We start from the raw sequence: 19,754 nt of genomic DNA on the forward strand, positions 1-19,754 counted from the left end.
TTCAGCTATTCCTGTGACACCAAAGAATGCACTCAAGCCACGATTTTCTTTCTTTCTTTTTTTTTTTTTGGCTGCGTCTACAGAAAGGCAACTTTCTCTTTTTTTAAATACTCATTTATTTTTGAGAGGGGAGGAGGGGCAGAGAGGTGGGGGGCAGGGGGACAGAGGACCCCAAGCAGGCTCTGCTCTGACAGCAGAGAGCTCCAGGTGGGGCTCGAACTCACCAACAGTGAGATCATGACCTGAGTGGAAGTCAGACGCCCACCCGACTGCGCCTCCCGGGAGCCCCCTCCAGCTGTGACTGTGGAGTTGAAATACACACCTGGTCTTCCCAAGGTGCGAGGCCGGTCCTTGGGCCTGAGCGCTGGAGCCCTGGACGTGGGTCTTGGTTCTCTGTAGCATCAGCTGGTGCTGTTCTGGTTCCTACCAGCTTTCTAGTGCACAGTGATGACAGCGTTCCCTGAGAACACAGCCACTGTCCCTGCAACTCTCCCTGCCTCCTTCTGAGCCCTGGGGATGCATGTCCCCACCAACCGTCTCCTGGAGCCCAGGGCGGCTCTTCTGTCAGGCACCTCCAAAGCCCCCTGCCTGTCCCTGGCCCCGTCCCAGAGCCCCGTGTGTCACACCGTTTCCAGGCACTAGAATCTGTCCAGCCCGCTGGGGCTGCCCTAACAAAGCACCACAGACCAGACCGGTGGCCTGAAGGACACTGTGTACTGTCTCCGGGTTCTGGAGGCAGGGAGTCCAGGGTCAGGGAGTCTCGGGGTTGTCTCCTTCTGAGGACCGTGAGGGAGAATCTGTTCCCGGCTCTCTCCTCGGTTCACAGGCAGCTGAGGGCCTCTGTTTCTTCCCTCGGCGCCTGTCTGCGTCCTCCCCTCCTTACCAGGACTCCAGTCATACTGGAGGAGAGTCCACCCTGATGACCTTGCTTTCACCTGGGTACCTCTGTACAGACCCTGAGATCCTGGGGGTCGGGATCCCAGCAGAGGCGTCTGGGTGGGATGCAGTTCAACCCACGATGTGTGTGCTCTAAGCTGCTGAGTTTTCTGGTCACTCTGTGGGTTTGTTGACATATGACTTCGGGGCTGCTAAGTAGGTTTCTGGACAGCACAAGGGGTCACTCTTCGCCACCCCGGAACACACAACCATATCCAAACAGACTCCAAATCAAAGCTCTTAAATTTCCAAACCTTTAATCCCAAACCAGACCACAGCGAGGCCAGACCCAGCGATTTCCCCTCCCCCTCCCCTGTTTCCCCAAGGTTCAAATTAGTTGGAAGATGCCTCTCCCACAAGTGAATACATCCAGATCTGGGAAATGAATCGGTCCAAGTCCGTCCTAAGACCCCCTGACCTCATCCCTCCCACCCTACTCCCCAGTTACCCCATCAGGTCCCCCTGCAAGCCTTCCCTGGGGACCCTCGTTTGTAAAAGCCCTCTCTCCATCGTACCCCATGCATCCCAATTCGGCCACCGAGAAGAACATATTCACAGAGGGAAAACATGAGGCAGGAGAGGGAGGTTTGTGCAAACAACGTGTGCCCCACAGCAGGCAGAACACAGTTTCTCCAGGACAAGGGGAAAGACTTTGAGGGATAAGAAGAAGAAAAGGAAGGAGTTAGAGAAGGCACAGTGCTGGCTCTAGGTGGCCCTGTGCCCCACCTTGGGGCAGAGTGAGCCCCAGGGCCCCGGAGGCAAGGTGAGCAGGAGGAAGCAGCCACTGGCCAGCAGGAGGACCAGGCTGGCCCCCATCCCACAGCCCAGGGACCAGGAGTATTCGTAGGCCAGGGCTGGGGCTGGGGGAGGCTCAGGGCTGACTCTTTGCAGCAGGGCTTGGACAGAATGCCGGAACACCTCCAGGCTGACCAGGAGCAGCAGGCCTGTGGGGAGAGGACAGGCATGGCGCTCAGGCCCCCGGGGACCCCGACCTGGGTCTGAGCGTCTCCCCAGCACACCCCATCTCATGCTCGTTCAAACAGGAAACCTGGGGGGCCCTCAGCACCACCCCACCTAATTCCTTCGACAGCTACTTACTAAACACCAACCCTATAGCACGAGTCTGGAAGCTGGAGATAAAGAAGGAACACAACACAGACAGAGGCAGAAGGGAGAGTAGTGGTCACCAGAAGCTGAGGGGCTGGGGGAACGGGATGGGGGGTGGGGGCTGCTGTTTGATGGGGACAGAGTTGTGCTTGGGGAAACACGAAAGTGAAAAGGCTCTGGAGATGGATGGTGAATGTGCTTAGTGCCACAGAACTGAGCACAAAACAGTTGAAATGGTAAATTTTATCTTATGTGTGTTTTAGCGCTTTAAAAAAGAAAAATGTGGGGGCGCCTGGGTGGCTCGGTCGGGCGGCTGACTTGGGCTCAGGTCATGATCTCACGGTTCATGGGTTCGAGCCCCGTGTCCGGCTCTGTGCTGATGGCTCGGAGCCTGGAGCTGCTTCAGATTCTCTCTCTCTCTCTCTCTCTGCCCTTTCCCCGCTCACGCTCTGTCTCTCTCTCTCTCTCAAAAATAAACATTAAAAAAATTTTAAAAAGGAAAAAGCAGGGGTGCCTGGGTGGCTTAATTGGTTGAGCATCCAACTCTTGATTTCAGCTCAGGTCATGATTCCAGCGTCGTGGGATCAAGCCCTGTGTCAGGCTCCAAGCTGAGTGTAGAGCCTGCTTAAGATTCTCTCTCTCTCTCCGCCCCTCACTCCTGCTCACTCTCTCTCTCTCAAAAAAAAAAAAACAAAAAAAACAAAAAATCAAAGTCCAAAATCAAAAACATGAAAATCAATTAAAGACTACATTAAAGAAATTGTTTGAAAAAATAAAAGGGGCACCTGGCTGGTTTGGTGGGTAGAGAATGCGACTCTTGATCTCTGGGTCATGATTTCAAGCCTCATGTTGGACATGGAGTTTACTTTTAAAAAAGTAAGGCTTTTGGAAAGAGCGATAGTAAAATCTGGAATAGTTGAACTCACCATGGAAGCACAGAACAGAAGGTGGTTGCCAAGGGCTGGCGGGGGAGGGGAAAGGGGAAGATGTGGGGCAAAGGTACAGAACTCAATTACGCAAGACAACAAAGAGTGGTGGGGATTTCATGTGCAGCAGGGTGACTATAGTTAGCAATACTGTATCACACATGTTACAAGATGAGAGCCTCGGTTTTCTCACCACACACACCAAGGTGGCCACGTGAGGTGATGCATGTTGTTAACTAGTTTAACTGTGGTGATCACTTCATGACGTGCATGTATATCAAAACCCCAAGTTGTACACCTTAAAGATCTACAATTTCTACTCACCATTCATACCCCAATAAAGCTCATCAACCATACCCCAATAAAGATGATGAATCACAAAACAAAAGGAAAGGCAGTCAAGTTAAGTTGCAATGAAATTTGATTTAAAAAAAAAAAAAACATGACACAAAAACAGACTCTCAGATCAATGGAACAGAATAGAGAACCCAGAAATGGACCCACAAACGTATGGCCAACTAATCTTTGACAAAGCAGGAAAGAATATCCAATGGAATAGAGACAGTCTCTTCAGCAAGTGGTGCTGGGAAAACTGGACAGCGACATGCAGAAGAACGAAGCTGGACCACTTTCTTACACCATACACAAAAACAAATTCAAAATGGATGAAAGACCTAAATGTAAGACAGGAAGCCATCAACATCCTCAAGGAGAAAGCAGGCCAAAACCTCTTTGATCATGGCCACAGCAACTTCTTACTCAACACGTGTCTGGACGCAAGGGAAACAAAAGCAAAAAGGAACTACTGGGACCTCGTCAAAATAAAAAGCTTCTGCACAGCGAAGGAAACAACCAGCAAAACTGAAAGGCAACCGACAGAATGGGAGAAGATATTTGCAAATGACATATTAGATAAAGGGTTAGTATCCAAAATCTATAGAGAACTTATCAAACTCCACACCCAAAAAACAAATAATCCAGGGAAGAAATGGGCAAAAGACATGAATAGACACTTCTCCAAAGAAGACATCCAGATGGCTAACCGACACATGAAAAAACGCTCAACGTCACTCATCATCAGGGAAATACAGATCAAAACCACAATGAGATACCACCTTGTACCTGTCAGAATGGCTAACATTAACAACTCAGGCAACGACAGATGTTGGCGAGGATGCAGAGAGAGAAAGTCCCTTTTGCACTGCTGGTGGGAATGCAAACTGGTGCAGCCACTCTGGAAAACAGTATGGAGGTTCCTCAAAAAATTAAAAATAGAACTACCCTACGGCCCATCAATTGCACTACTAGGCATTTATCCACAGGATATAGGTGTGCTGTTTTGAAGGGACACATGAATCCCAATGTTGACAGCAGCACTATCAACAATAGCCAAAGTATGGAAAGAGCCCAAATGTCCATCGATGGATGAATGGATAAAGAAGATGTGGTATATATATACAATGGATTATTACTGGGCAATCAAAAAGAATGAAATCTTGCCATTTACAACTATGTGGATGGAACTGGAGGGTATTATGCTAAGCAAAATTAGTCAAAGAAAGACAAATATCATATGGCTTCACTCATATGAGGACTTTAAGACACAGAACAGAAGAACATAAAGGAAGTAAAACAAAAATAATATAAAAACAGGGAGGGGGACAAAACATAAGAGACTCTTAAATATAGAGAACAGAGGGTTACTGGAGGGGGTGTGTGAGGGGAGATGGCTAAGTGGGTAAGGGGCATTAAGGAATCTACTCCAGAAATCATTGTTGCACTATATGCTAACTTGGATGTAAATTAAAAACAACAACAACAACAAACAACAAGAAAAGAAGAAAGTACAAGACAGAGACCCTAACCTCATGGAGTTTGTATTTTAGATGGAGGGGACGGGCGGTAAACAAATAAACCAAGGCTTGCAAAACTCAAATGTCTGCAGGAGGCAATGAGAAAGCAGGAGTCAACAAAGCAGGTGAGTGCAGTGGCTGGTGGGGGTGGGGGGAGACAAAGAGTCCAAAACTCAGCTTCAGCCAACTGCAACCCTTCAGAAATGGGGACTTAAATTGCCAGATCTTCTGAGTTTTTAAGATTAGCTGGAATTTTTTAAATGATTACTATTTTTTATGGGAATTTGCCCAACCTTGAAACATTGGCTCAGAGAAACGTTATGCCCTGCCCGCCAAAGTCCATTTATGGGTCATCGCTGGCTACAGGCTGCCAGGTTGTAACATCCAAAGTAAACACATGAGAAGACGAGATAATTTCAGAGAGTGATGTGTGCCGGGAAAGATAGAACAGGGTGATGGGAAGGCGAGTGACATCCAGGAGCAGAGCACAGACTTTGAGATGATGTCACCAGGAAAAGCCATTTGAGCTAAGACTTGGAGGATGAACAGAAGCCAGGTTCTGGAGCAAGCACAAAACTAAGTGATGGCCGGTGCAAGAGGAAGGAATGGCTTGTGCAAAGGCCTGGTGGTTGAATGAGTACAGTGTGTCTGGGGGAGAGAGAGGTCAGTGTGGCTGGAGAAAAGACAGTGGGGAGGGGAGAGTGGTGGGGAATAGACGTGCAGAGGTGGGCAGGGGTCAGATCTTGTAGGACCATCTGATAGCCCATGAGTCATGGGTCCTAGCTACCCCCTCTCTCAGACCCCGGACTCTTCTTCCCCCACCCCACTCCCTGGTACTTCGTTCCCCCCATGGTTTTTAATCGGGGTCCTGGAGAACGTAGCCAGGCGTCTGTGATCTGTGGGTCAGTAGCTCCCCTCTGAGGCCTCCTTGGCCCCACGCAGCTCAGCTTGAGGACCCAGAGGTGGAAGAGTATTCAGACAAGACACTCTCCAGTCCCCTTGATTCCTCTGCAAATTCATGCCTCATTGATTCATTCAACACATCTTAATTGAGCCCCCATTATAAAATATATAAACAAGGCTAACAGGGGTACCTGGGTGGCTCAGTCAGTTGAGCGTCTGACTTCGGCTCAGGTCAGGATCTCGCAGTCTGTGAGTTCAAGCCTCCTGTCGGGCTCTGTGCTGACAGCTCAGAGCCTGGAGCCTGCTTCAGATTCTGTGTCTCCCTCTCTCTCTGCCCCTCCCCCACTCACACTCTGTTTCTGTCTTTCAAAAATAGGTAAATATTAAAAAAAAAAAAAGACTAACAAAGGCCTTGTCCTCTTGGAGCTCCATCCCAGAAGGAGAATTAGACAATAATAGGGCAAATGTATTGCTGTGGACTGAATTGTGCCTCCAAAAGTTCAGCTGTTGGAGTCCTGACCCCCTAGTTTCTTGAAATGTGACTATATTTGAAGATAGAATTTTTTTTAAGTTTATTTTTTTGTTTTGAGAGAGAGTGTGAGGGGGGAGGGGCAGAGAGAACAGGAGACAGAGAATCCCAAGCAGGCTCCCAAATTCACAGATGCAGGGGGCTCTCACTCAGGAACTGTGAGATCACAACCTGAGCCAAAACCAAGAGTTGTCGGACACTTAACCAACTGCCACCCAGGCGCCCCGAAGGCAGAGTCTTTAAAGTAATAATTAAACAGACATGAGGCCACTAGGGCCTTAATCCAATATGGAGGGCAATATGGTGGTGTCCCCACAAGAAGAGGAGAACACAGATACACAGATTGAGGACACGGGGAGAAGACAGCCGTCTACAAGCCAAGGAGAGGCCTCGGAGGAGACCGACTCTGCCCATGTCTGGGTCTCAGACCTCCAGCCTCCAGATCCATGAGACAACACATTTCTGTTCTTTAACCCTCCCGGGGTTGTGGTACTTTGTTATGGCAGCCTGAGCAATGGAATACACACACAGGTATGTAATTTCAGGGAGTGATCAATTCCATGAGAGAAGAAAAGGGGGCAAGGTAGGGACACTGCAGGCAATGGGCCTCCTAAGTGGTCAACCAGATCAGAGACTTAAATGACAGGAAGGGATGAGACATGGGATGATCTAGTGGAGACTGAGGGGATAGCAGTGCAAAATGCTCTGAGGGGGAGATGAGATTGAAGTGTCTGAGGAACAGCAAAGAAGCCAATGAAACCAGGACAGAGGGAGCAGGTGGTAAGAGACAAAGTCCCACGGAGCCAGGAGCCAGGCCACATAAGACCTGGGAGCCACATTATTCTAGTGGTAGTAATTGATTGTGAACCTGATTTGAATCAGGTAGGAACCACAATAGGATTTATGGTTTAAAACTAAGACTAACCCCAAAGCAAAGGGCAGGTAGGATTTGGCCATGGGCTGTAGTCAGTAGACTCTTAGCCTTGGCTTTGTGAAAAGAATCTAACCAAACACTCTCTCATCTCATCTCTTCCCACTAGACCTCATGAGGTACGTATTATTATCCCCACTTTACAGAGGGGAAGATTAAAGCCTGGAGAGGTGGAGCTCAGGTTTGATTAAAGCCAGGTCTACTCCATAGCTTCTTCTCTTAGACACGCCTCTGTACTTCCTCCCCGACCAAGCCTGACATGCCTTGTATGACCTAGAAGGGCCTACGTGATCTGGCCCCTGCCTCCTTGTTTGTGCTCATCTCCCCAGCTCTTCCCACCCTAAAATAGTGGGGAGTGCAACGTCTTTCAGTCTGTATGTTTTATTGTAGAGAGAGAGAGAGAGCGGGGGAGGGGCTGAGAGAGAAGAGAGTGAATCCGAAACAGGCTCCATGCTTGGCACGGAGCCAGATGCGGGGCTTGATCCCACAACTCTGGGATCATGACCTGAGCTGAAACCAAGAGTCAGTCACTCAACCGACTGAGCCACCCAGGCGCCCCTCTCTCAGTCTACAAATGCACCAAATTCTTTCAAACCTGGAGACCTTTATGCTGCTTGGAATAATTTTCTGCTTACCCTTCTCTGAGTACTGCCTTACACATCCCTACTGTTGCTATTACTATCACTATTACTATTTATTACTATTTATTACTATCACTATTACTATTACTATTTATTACTATCACTATTACTATTTATTACTATCACTATTTATTACTATTACTATTTATTACCATTACTATTTATTACTATCACTATTTATTACTATTACTTTTTATTACTATCACTATTACTATTACTCTTTATTACTATTACTATTACTATTTATTACTATCACCATTGCTATTTATTACTATTACTATTACTCTTTATTACTATTTCTATTGCTATTTACTGCTATTGCTATTGCTATTGCTATTGCTATTACTATTACTATTACTATTACTATTACTATTACTATTACTATTACTATTACTATTACTATTACTATCACTGCTTTTGCACTTCTGAGAAGCCCTCCTTAAGCACTGCCACTCAAGTCTATATCAGATCTCCCTGTTACAGATTTTCCTCCACACTCTTTCATTTTCATTTGTAGCATTTATCACAGCTGGTAATTATTAGCATATATTAATTTATATTAGTATTGTCTATTTGTCCCATGGCTATCTCCCTCGCTATCATAAATCCATGAGAGCAGGAAACTTGTCTGTCTTGTATCTCTAAAACATGAACAATACCTGATGTATATATTTCATGGAGAGAAACAATATAATCTGAACATGTCCCTTTATTTAAGGAGATCTTGAAAATTCAATCTGTCCAGGGCCTGATACCAAATATAGCCAAAATACTTACAGCATCAAATCCACCCCCTCACTCTCACTTGCTTGTACAGTTTGCAGAAAAATTTCATGCCTGAGACTTCCATAAAACACTTTTATATCCTCACTTTCATGGCACCCCCTGGAATAACATGAGTATGAGTTCAATAACCAAATTCCTACCATGCTATAAATTCTACAAAAACAGGGATCATCTTAATATTATTCATCATTCTATCCCCAGTGGTATCAAGCACAGCATTGAGCACCTACTGGATAAAAAAAAAAAAAAATACTTGTTGAATAATTGGATGGATGAATAGAAGGAAACAGGTAAAAGAGAAAGGAGAATGGAAAAGGAAGAAGGGAATGGGAGGAAATTAATGAATCAATGGATGGATGGATGGACGGACGGATGGATAGATGGGATGAATGGATGGATGGATGGACGGACAGATGGATGGATAGACAGAAAACAGATAAAAGAGAAAGGAGAATGGAAAAGGAAGAAGGAAGTGGGAGGAAATTAATGAATCAATGGATGGGTGGATGGATGGATGGATGGATGGACGGATGGATAGATGGGATGAATGGATGGATGGACGGACAGGCGGATGGATGGATGAATAGACGGAAAACAGATAAAAGAGAAAGGAGAATGGAAAAGGAAGAAGGGAGTGGGAGGAAATTAATGAATCGATGGATGGATGGATGGATGGATGGATGGACGGATGGATAGATGGACGGACAGATGGATAGATGGAATAAAAGGATGGATGGATGGACGGACGGGGATAGATGGGATGAATGGATGGATAGAGGGATACTTGACAAATGGATACTTGGATGACTGACTTCATGGATATGTGGGAACTTGAGCTCAGAGATAAAAGATTTGCCCAAGATCACACAACTTGTCAGAAGTTAGACACCAACCTAGATGTTTGGATTCCCTGTTGATTTCCTGGTCCATCTTTGACCCCAGTGTCCTCCTCACTCTCCTTCCTCCAGCCACACTGGCTTTCCTTCAAGACCTTAAATTCACCAAACTCTGTCTAGCTTGGTTACTCAGGGAGGCCCTCACTAACTCTCTGCTTTAAATCAGGTGCTCTCATTATGCACTCTCACAGAAATCTACTTTTCTTTTCCTTTTATAGCACCTAGAAGTTTGTAATTGTGGGATGATTTGTGTTATTTCGGTGTCCTTAACCAGTAATCTCCCTAAGGGAAGGCACCTTTCTGTCCTGTACATTCTGATAATATTACATATACAAAAACGTACAAAAGTGTGTAATATGTCTGTGTGTGTATCAATGAATAAAATGAATAAATGAAAGAAAGGAAAGGAGATGATTGAATTTTCCCCTTTATTTAGGAAGATCTCTAAGGGAACAAAATAATAAAAATTGATCATTATTATTTTCCATTCATATGTTCATGTTCGTGAAGACTTATCATTTCTCCCTTATCTTGTACTAGAGTCTACCCCACTTGTTAGTTAAGGTTACCATGTCCATTTGTGACAGATTTTGCCTGCTTTATGCTCTGACCTTCATTCTGTTCCTCAAACTTGTCAAATCGCTATTCTATCACCATCACCACCAACATTGTCACCACCACCACCACAATATACAACATCATCAATATAGTCACCACTACTGTCACCACCACACTTTGGATGATTCCTATTCACCCTTCAATTACCAGCTTAAATACCACTTTCTCTGAGTTTCTCTGATACACCCTCACTGCAGTGTCTACCCCTAATATGCTTTATCATGACTTTCATCACAATTATAGTTGCATCATTATATGTGTAATTACTGGCTACTGTCTATCTCTGCTAGGCTCTGTGAGGGGCAGACTGTCTCTGTCTTGTTAGTCATATATACCCAGCCCTTAGCACAGTGCATGGAACATAGTAAGTGCTCAGTAAATTCACAGAGGATGAACAAATGAAGCTTATATAATTAGTGACCTTTCTATCTACCTTAGCAAACATCTGATCCAATGAGCACTACATTGACAAGATGTAGAATTTTTTTTTTGACCATCAGCTCCAAGAATGCAACATTCATTGAAGACCTAAGTTCCAAAGCTAAAAGAGTATTTGAAGACTTTCCAATTCCCAGCCAATAATAGCACTTAGAACTCTCACATTGAGCCTACTACAGTCCTGGTGCTTCCCAGCATGCAACAGTGCTTAGAGTTGTCCTCCAACTTCCCAGCATGCATCAGTGCTTGGAGATGTCCTCTAACCTCCCAGCAAGCAACAGTGCCTGGAGATGGCCTCCAACTTCCCAGCATGCAACAGCAATTGAAGACCTCTGGGTTCAAATTGGAGACCCCTCTGGGGACAGCAGGGCTTAGAATTTTCCATTCTTTGAGACCTCTATAGCCCTTAAGATTCCTCCAATCCCCATGGTACAACTGTGTTTGTGGACTCTATCTCCAAGCAGGCAACAATTCTCAGAAACCCTTGGTCCAAATTTAAAATAGTGTTTGGAGACACTTTAATCTCTAGGCAACAATAAAGCTTGGAATTCTCCCATTTTTGAGAGTACTACAGCCAGTGGGTTTCCCTCAACTCTCAGCATGCAACAGTGCCCTGGAGATTCAAACTCCCAGCATGCAACAGGGCTTGGACACTCTACCTCCCTGCATACAACATTACCTAGAGTTCCAAACTCCCACCATGCAACAGTGCTTGGACACCCTACCTCCTAGCATGCAAGAGCTCTTGGAGATCCAACCTCCCAGCATGCAATTCCCTCAGTCTCCAGGCTCCCAGCCCTCACCTGAGAGGCCAAAGCAGATGGCTCCAACTCGGAGTAGGAACTCTGCACCTTTGCTGAGCACCATGATGATACAGAGGCACCCCAGGGCCATGAGTGCCAAGCCTACCACTGCTATCACGGCAGCTGCCAGATTCACCTCTGCAAGGAGAGTAAAGGGAAGAAGTAGAGAACATGGGAGGGAGGAAGTGGGAAGGACTCCCCTATAGAGACCCAAAACCAGGAAGACGGAAGATTCAGAACTAGAGAATTTTCAAGTACGTCATTCAGTCCAATATTTTACTTACACTGTTGAAGGAACTAAGACACAGAGAGGCTCAGTGATTTGCCTGAGGCCACAAAGCAAAGAGGAGACACGGTCAGGATTAGAAAGAAATGGGAACTACCAATTATTCCTTGGGATCTGGTCACTGTTTGTTTACAGGTGAGGAAACTGAGGCAGTGAGCATGTGGGTGACAACAGAGAAGGTAGCTTGTTACAGTGAAATGATCCAAGTCTGAGTTCTGTACAGCCACTTCCTTGCTGGAAGCTTATAATAATGTCACCAAACTTCTCTGAGCCCCAGTTTCCTCCTCTAGAAAATCAGGATCGAAATCCCTATTTGACTGGGCTGTTGTGCGGGTTAGAATTAGTTTATAAAAAGTGCTCAGTGCAGTGCTTAGCACACAGGAGCTGTGCTATACACGTGCACTGTGATTATTCACTATCCCAGAGAAGCACAGTGTCTTGCCCAAACTCACTTAGCACAAAGACAAGACAGAAAGGAGCAGGGAGGGTGGGAACCACTATTGACTGAGGGCCTCCTATGTGCCAGGCATCACACTGTACGTTTCAGCTGTATCATCTCATTAAACCCTTACAGAGGCTGGATAGGAGTCATGACATGACCACAATCTCTTTACTGGTGTGGATGGACACTGAGGTACTGGGGTGACGGAGAGACTGTGGCTATAGCAGAAAGGGTAAAACCTGTGCTGACAGCAGAGAACCTGCTGCAGGGCTCGAACTCGTGAACTGTGAGATCATGACCTGAGATAAAACCACGAGTCTGACGCTTAAACGACTGAGCCACCCAGGCTCCCAAGAAAGGGTATAGTCTCTTTTTCTTTTAATGCTTACTTGTTTTTGAGGGAGAGAGAGGGAGAGACAGAGCACGAGTGGGGGCAGGGCAGAAAGAGAGGGAGACACAGAATCCGAAGCAGACTCCAGGCTCCGAGCTGTCAGCGCAGAGCCTGATGCGGGGCTCAATCCTACAACCCTGGGATCATGACCTGAGCCGAAATCAAGAGTTGGATGCTCGGGGCGCCTGGGTGGCTCAGTCGGTTGAGCGTCCGACTTCGGCTCAGGTCACGATCTCACGGTCCGTGAGTTCGAGCCCCATGTCCGGCTCTGGGCTGATAGCTCGGAGCCTGGAGCCTGCTTCCGATTCTGTGTCTCCCTCTCTCTCTGCCCCTCCCCCATTCATGCTCTGTCTCTCTCTGTCTCAAAGATGGATAAACGTTAAAAAAAAAATTAAAAAAAAAAAAAGAGTTGGACGCTCAACTGACTGAGCCACCCAGGTGCCCCAAATTGAAACGAAATTTTAAAAACTTAGTCTCTGCATCACACCAGCCACATGCACCCAGCAGCCACATGGGGCCAGTGGCTACCACATCGGTCAGCACAGGTACAGAGTATTTCCATCTCACGGAAGATTCTACAGGAGAGCATTGCTTTGGAGTCAGGATTATTTGGGACTGATTCTGCCTCTGCCTCTGCCCCTTCTGGAAAAAGTAAATGTAACCATTTTCTGGACTATCGTTTTTTCATCCACAAGATGAAGCCACCTCCCTGCAGGGTCATGGCAAGGACTGGAGTTATTATCAATGAAACACTCAGCACTCTGCTTAGCATGTGGCAGGTGGACATCTTTAAGAAAGTCCCAGAAAGGGGCTGTGACTGTCCCAAAGTCACACAGCACATGACAAAGGTGGAGCTGGGGTAGGAGCATCAGGCACAGGGCTCTGGAGAACCTCTTTCCCCCAAAGATGGGACCTCCCCTATCCCCTCCTGCCACCCCAGGGCAGAGCAGAGAGGAAGACCATGCTATCAGGAACTCTTCCGGCATGGTCCGCGTACCCCTCCCACCACCCCACCACCCCACCGCAGGGTGGTTCTCACCTTTCTTTGTAGTTCTCTGGAAGATGTGTGCATTTTCCCCCGTGGTAAAGAATTTAAAATAGGTGCAGTTTGCTTCTGTGGGAACAGGAGAGAAAAAGAGAGGTGATGATACAGACATTGCTGGCGTAAGCTCAGGGCTGGGCATTTAACAGAGCTCACAGCAGCCTAAAAATAGGATATCAGCATCCCTGATATACACAGGAGAGAACGATGCTCAGAGAAACAAAACCCGCCTGCCGTCATCCAGCTATACAGGAGCTGGGATTCCAGTCTGGAGCCTAGAGGTCCAGATCTGTGGCCTTGTGAAGGCTGTTGACCTCTCTGCAGCCTCTGAATCTTTCTCTATAAAATGAGATAATAGTCTCTTTCCTGGCTTCATCAGATGGGTTTGTTGAGGGGTCAAGTGGGATTAGAAACGGATGATCACTTTATTCAACAAAGGACACGAAGATAGAGGGAACAGAAGGCTAACAGACTCAGAGGAGATTCTCATCCCAGAGAGGGTTTCTAACTAGAACACACAAAGAACACCTGGAGACCAGCAAGAAAAGAGAGGAAACCCAATTGATAAATGGGCAAAGGACAGGAATAGTCAATTCACAGAAGAAGAAGTCTGAATGACTCACAAGTATATGAAGAGATGCTTCACCTCACCAGGGATCACAGAAATGCAACTTAGATCAGCAGGGAGAGGGCACTTTAGATCAATTAGATTGGCAAATATTAAAAGGATAATATCAAGCACTGGAAGAATAAGAGGAAACAGCTGGGGACCAGAAACTGGCACTAATGTCTTTCTGGAAAGCACTCTGATATCCTTTATGAAACGAGGTACGTTTATACCCTATAACCCAACAATTTCGTTTCTGGGTCTACATCCAGAGAAACACTACAGGCAGGAACATATGTGTGGATAATTGTAGCAGCACTGTTTGTAAGAACAGGGAGTCAGAATCAACCTAAGTGTCCATCTCAGGGGGATCAAGAAAATGGGGCAGATGTCCTCTGTGCAAATCTCTGCAGCATGCAGTAGCCATGAACTACGAGAGCAGAAAGCAAAGTGGGGAGATCCGAGAAATAGCGTCGAGCAAATAGATAGATAAATAAGTAAATCACAAACGGGGACAATCCACAGCGCGATATCATTTATGTAAATTAAAACACATACAGATGTAAAATAACACTGTATAGTTTCCAACTTAAAATATATACTGATGTATGGAAACCAATTTGACAATAAATTTCATATATTTAAAAATATATATATACTGATGGATATATATCAAACACATTAAAGAGATAGAAAGAAATGGGGGGGGGATAATACTGTAAAATAAAGCAAGAGAAGGCTGGCGATGATTTTGTGATGTAAATGAAAGAGTAAAGTTTGCCCATCTTTGAGGTCCCAGATAAACCTAAACTTAAAAAAAAAAAAAAAACCAAAAAGGCTGGGGCGCTCTCTAAACTGTATTTGAGGGGCGCCTGGGTGGCTCAGTCAGTTAAGCGTCCGACTTCGGCTCAGGTCATGATCTCGGGGTTCGTGAGTTCAAGCCCCGCATTGGGCTCTGTGCTGACAGCTCAGAGCCTGGAGCCTGTTTCAGATTCTGTGTCTCCCTCTCTCTCTCTGACCCTCCCTCGTTCATGCTCTGCCTCTCTCTGTCTCAAAAATAAATAAACGTTAAAAAAATTTTTTTTGAAAAAAAGAAAAAATATAAACTGCATTTGAAAGCTGGAACTTCCCACAAAATTCCTCTAGTCCCATGTTCTCATGCTACGGATGGGGAAACTAAGGCACAGGAAGGGGGAGGAAGAGAGGTAGACAATAAGACAAGTACAAGAAGACGAGCCAGGTGGGCTAGAGAAGCAGAAAGGAACCTTCCAGTTCAAAGAAAGATGTAGAGGGACAAGAAATAAAGTCCTGAGTCAGGTGAGGCAGTGGGACACTGCACCTGCCCTCTGAGGGAAGGAGAAGTGCAGGACGTGTTCTATCAGGAGCAGTGGGACGGGAGTCCTTACCCCACAGCATCAGCAATCCTGCAGCAACAAGGAGGAAAGGATACCTCTTGCAGCAGGGCTGATGATGCTATTGGTAGCAGTCAGTGGGGGACACATGGTCTTCATCCATGAGGGAAGCGTGAAGTCCCATCTAGAGAGTAAGAAGGTGTGGTCCACCTTTCTGAGAGAGCGTGGGGTGTCTGGCCTCCCATCATGGCTACTGGTGATTTAGGACATCTTGTCTCAGACTCCAGATGGCATATGCCATTTGGAAAAGAGTAGGGTGGGCCACACACACCGTCCCCCCCACTTGTAGCCAAGGGAATTAAGGGTGTCCTTTGATGGACAGGGCAATGTGTGGGATATTTCTGAGAAAACAGAAGTTGTGAACTTTTGGACGGTCCCCTCTGGAGGGTCAGGACTGTGGGATGATGAGACGGTCCTGTGAGGAGGCTGAAGTCCTCTCTGACCAACAGGGGGACATCAAAGGATATGAGGAGTCCTGTCTTATGGAGTGGGGTTGGGGGGGCATCCCTTATAGGGCAGCGAGGACCTTTGGGGCATCTTTATGGACTCCTGGGATGCGATAGAGTGCAATTGTGAAGAACAGGGACAGCCAGGTTCAAATCCCATATGACTAGCCTGGTGCATAGATGGAACCACTTCCATTCCTTACTCCTCATGTTTGGTTTCTCTAAAATGAGGATGATGGAGGGGCGCCTGGGTGGCTCAGTCGGTTAAGCGTCCGACTTCGGCTCAGGTCACGATCTCACAGTCTGTGAGTTCGAGCCCCGCGTCGGGCTCTGGGCTGATGGCTCAGAGCCTGGAGCCTGCTTTGAATTCTGTGTCTCCCTCTCTCTCTGCCCTCCCCCAACTCGCACTCTGTCTCTCTCAAAATATTAATAAACACTGAAAATAAATGAATAAATAAATAAAAATAAATAAATAAAAATAGATAAATAACTAAATAAGTAATAAATAAAAGGTCCCATGGGGCGCCTGGGTGGCTCAGTCGGTTAAGCGGCCGACTTCGGCTCAGGTCACGATCTTGCGGTCCGTGAGTTCGAGCCCCGCGGCGTCGGGCTCTGTGCTGACAGCTCAGAGCCTGGAGCCTGCTTCCGATTCTGTGTCTCCCTCTCTCTCTGCCCTCCCCCAACTCACACTCTGTCTCTCTCAAAATATTAATAAACACTGAAAATAAATGAATAAATAAAAATAAATAAAAATAGATAAATAACTAAATAAGTAATAAATAAAAGGTCCCATGGCTCAGATGCCTGGCTCAGAGCCTGGAGCCTGCTTCCGATTCTGTGTCTCCCTCTCTCTCTCTGCCCCTCCCCCATTCATGCTCTGTCTCTCTCTGTCTCAAAAATAAATTAAAAAAAAAACACAAAAACGTTAAAATGAGGATGATGGTAACTATTCATAAGGTTGCTAGGAGGATATGAGGATTAACGAGTTAACGCACATGACGTACTTCAAACAGAGCCTGGGTGCTACGTAAGCATCGAAGCATATTACATAAGCATATTATTGCCAGGGCACCCCATTTTGCAAAAGTTTGGGAACTTCCTGCTTGAGGCCGTGAGGGGCAAAAAATTAGCCCATCTGCAGAAGTGAGGTGTTGAATCTGGACGTTGAGTGTGTGGATACCTCACATGACGAGGGGTGGGGGTATCCCACTCTGCTATCAAGGGTTTGGGATGTCCTATTTTGGACCCTATGGGTGGAAGATAGCATGCGTGGATAAGTGAGGGGGGAAATCCCATTGGAGCCCAGAGGGATAGGAGATCTTCTGTGGGAGGCACTGAGGTTATAGGACACTGTTTGGAGATCTCACATGGGTGATCAAGCCTGGGACATCCTACATGGACCGTGAGGGGTGTCAGATAGTTTCCTTGGGTCAGTACGTGTGGTGCAAGAGCCCATTCCCGTTCCCAGGGGGTATAGGATGTCCCAATGGTGTACGTAAACGGCATGGCATGTCCTGTCCGGGAGAGCAAGGGGTATGGGAGACCTGTGTGGCATTGCCACGGATGAAAGGCCATTCTGCGGGACCGTGAGGGGTGTGGGGTGTCTGGAAGAGAAAATAAGAAGGGCTGGAGGGTCAGGTCTGGGCATCTGCAGGTGACAGGACCAGGAAATGGAAAAGCACATCTCCCAGAAGCACGAGGTCTCCCGGGGGGGGGGGGGGGGGGGGGGGGGGGGAGGGTGTTGAGGGGTGTTCGGTGAGAGGTGTGTTTCCCAGTATCGGCCGTGGGGGTCCAGCACAGATTCCATTTTGGGGTTGGCATTAAGGTGATCTGTCTCCCCGGGGCCCACGGGATAGGAGTGCGGCCTGTCTCCAATGTGGGAAAAGCAAGCTGACCCCGGGAGCCCAAACTCTCTCTCTCTCTCTAGGGGCACAGGCTGGTCTAAGGGTTTGGGCGAGTTTTAGGGTACAGACTAGTCTGGGGGTACAGATGTAGCTGCGGACAGGCTGCTGGGGAGGGGGGTGGACAGGATGGCCGGTACACAGACTAGTCTGCACGTACAGACTTTCTCTCCCAACCCCCCCCCCCCCAGCCCCCAACTACCGCCCCCCAGCACACGCAGTTGGTGCCTGGAGCAAAGGTTACTCGGGGAGCACAGGTTGGTGTAGGCTTGGGCTGCTCTCTCCTTGGGGCTCGGGTTTCCCTGACTCCGCCCACTCTCGCTGTCTCTGGGAACAATCCCCGGCCCGGGGGCGTGGCCTCTCACCTCCGGGCAGCTCCGCGGGGCCACAGGTGTCTCTGCCCGCGGGCACGTCCGCCTGCCACAGTCGCTTGGTGCACATCTTCCAGAGCCCCAGGTGGACAGCGTCGCACACCGCGCTGCCATTGGCCTTGTAGGTGTTGAGCTCCACCCAGAACTCGGTGCCCACGGCCAGCACGGCCAGCGTGGCGCCCACCGCGCTCAGCAGGAGTCCCAGCTTGATCTTTCCCTCCCGCTCCGGCGTCAGCCGGGACTGGTGCTGCCCGAGAGCCCGCCGCCGGCCTGCCGCCTCCCGCCGCCGCCGGTCCTCCTCTTGCATGAAAAAGTTGGACCACATCATCATCCTCGGGGCCGTAGCCGAGCAGGTGCAAAGGAGGCAGAGTCCTGAGGGTGGCCCGGTGGCCCGGGGCGGGGGAGGGGGGGGCGGTTGGAACAAGTGGGGTGCTGAAGGAAGTGAGGGGCTCACTTTCCAGTGGATTCTGAGAAAGGAAGATCGGGATCTTCCCCTGGAATCTCCAGTGGGGCAGTGGAGGTCGCCTCTGGAGCTTGGAAGAGAAAATAGATCTTCTGGCCCAGGAACCCTCTAAGTTCAGGGGAGGCCCCAGGGAGCCCACAGAAACTCGGGGAGGAGCGTGGGACCAAGAAGAGAAAAGCAAGGTACCCCCAAGGCCCAGAGCTAGAAGCTGGGTATCCAGGAGGGGCACCTGAGGGCCCGGGAGAAAGGAGAACTGAGTACTAGCTGAGCCTTTGAGGGGCTGCTCTGGGTCCCCACTGGGAGGAATCTCCAGGAAACTGGGTGTCCTGGGGGACGGGCTCTGAGCACCCCACTAAGGCTCAGAGATTGGGGTACCCAGGGAGGGTTGCCGAGGCCCTCTATGTATTGGAGAGGAGATGCCTCCTGGTTTCTCTGGGGCTCAGGGTCTGGGGAGGGAGAAGTTGGGTCCCCACTGCGGTTCAGAACAGGTCAGAACTCCTTCTGGGTCTCAGAAAGGCAGTAGGACGCCCCTCCCCAACATTCACAGAAGGGGGCTGTAGAGTGCCGGCTGGGCTTCAGAGAAGGGGCGGGCGACCTCCTGGAAACCAGGAGAAGGGAGTGGGTGTCTCCCCGGCCATTCGGGGAAGAGAGGTCAGAGAAAGTCTCCCTGGGTCTCAGACAGGGGACTGCTGGCTCAGAGACATAATGGGGTCCGGAGAAGGGGGCTGGGGGACGCCCCCGGGGCTCAGGAGGGGGACCTGGGGTCCCAATCCGGGTCAGGAGGAGGGGCTGTGGTCCCCCACAGCGGCTCAGGAAACAGGGACGCAACCCCCCGGGGTTCAAAGGACCACGGGGACCCGGAAGGGATTCGGCGTCCCTTCGGGATCACTCGGCTCCCCCTCCCCCGGGCTCCCAGGGCCGGCGGGGCCAGGACCGCTCCAGGCTCAGCTCCAGGCCCGCCGCCCCCCTCAGGCCTCCCGCCCCGGGCTCCCGGGCAGGGCCCCGTCTCGCTCTCCTGCCTCCGCG

General features: G+C 48.5%; 1 protein-coding gene across 3 annotated transcripts; it reads right to left on the reverse strand.

The window, feature by feature from the left end:
- Positions 1–1,446: 1,446 nt before the first annotated feature.
- On the reverse strand, positions 1,447–18,596 carry CACNG6 (calcium voltage-gated channel auxiliary subunit gamma 6). 3 transcript variants are annotated; one of them, XM_042920293.1, is made up of 4 exons: positions 18,260–18,596; positions 13,526–13,600; positions 11,368–11,505; positions 1,447–1,880 (listed from the first exon to the last, which is right to left on the reverse strand). In XM_042920293.1, exons 1-4 carry the CDS (start codon positions 18,594–18,596, stop codon positions 1,642–1,644), a joined length of 789 nt encoding a protein of 262 aa, XP_042776227.1. In that variant the 3' UTR covers positions 1,447–1,641. The 3 variants fall into 3 exon arrangements, with proteins under 3 accessions (XP_042776227.1, XP_042776229.1, XP_042776230.1); XM_042920295.1 differs by lacking the exon at positions 11,368–11,505 and having other exon boundaries at positions 18,260–18,593; XM_042920296.1 differs by lacking the exons at positions 11,368–11,505; positions 13,526–13,600 and having other exon boundaries at positions 18,260–18,593.
- Positions 18,597–19,754: the final 1,158 nt, after the last annotated feature.

This window comes from Panthera leo, chromosome E2 (assembly GCF_018350215.1).
Source record: "Panthera leo isolate Ple1 chromosome E2, P.leo_Ple1_pat1.1, whole genome shotgun sequence".
NCBI lineage: Eukaryota > Metazoa > Chordata > Mammalia > Carnivora > Felidae > Panthera > Panthera leo.

Coding starts and splice junctions, on each gene's coding strand:
- CACNG6 (XM_042920293.1), bottom strand. CDS start 18,596: ATGATGATGTGGTCCAACTTTTTCATGCAAGAGGAGGACCGGCGGCGG. Junction 11,506..13,525: donor CCAGAGAACTACAAAGAAAG/GTGAGAACCACC, acceptor CTCTCCTTGCAG/AGGTGAATCTGGCAGCTGCC. Junction 1,881..11,367: donor CATCTGCTTTGGCCTCTCAG/GTGAGGGCTGGG, acceptor CTCTCCCCACAG/GCCTGCTGCTCCTGGTCAGC.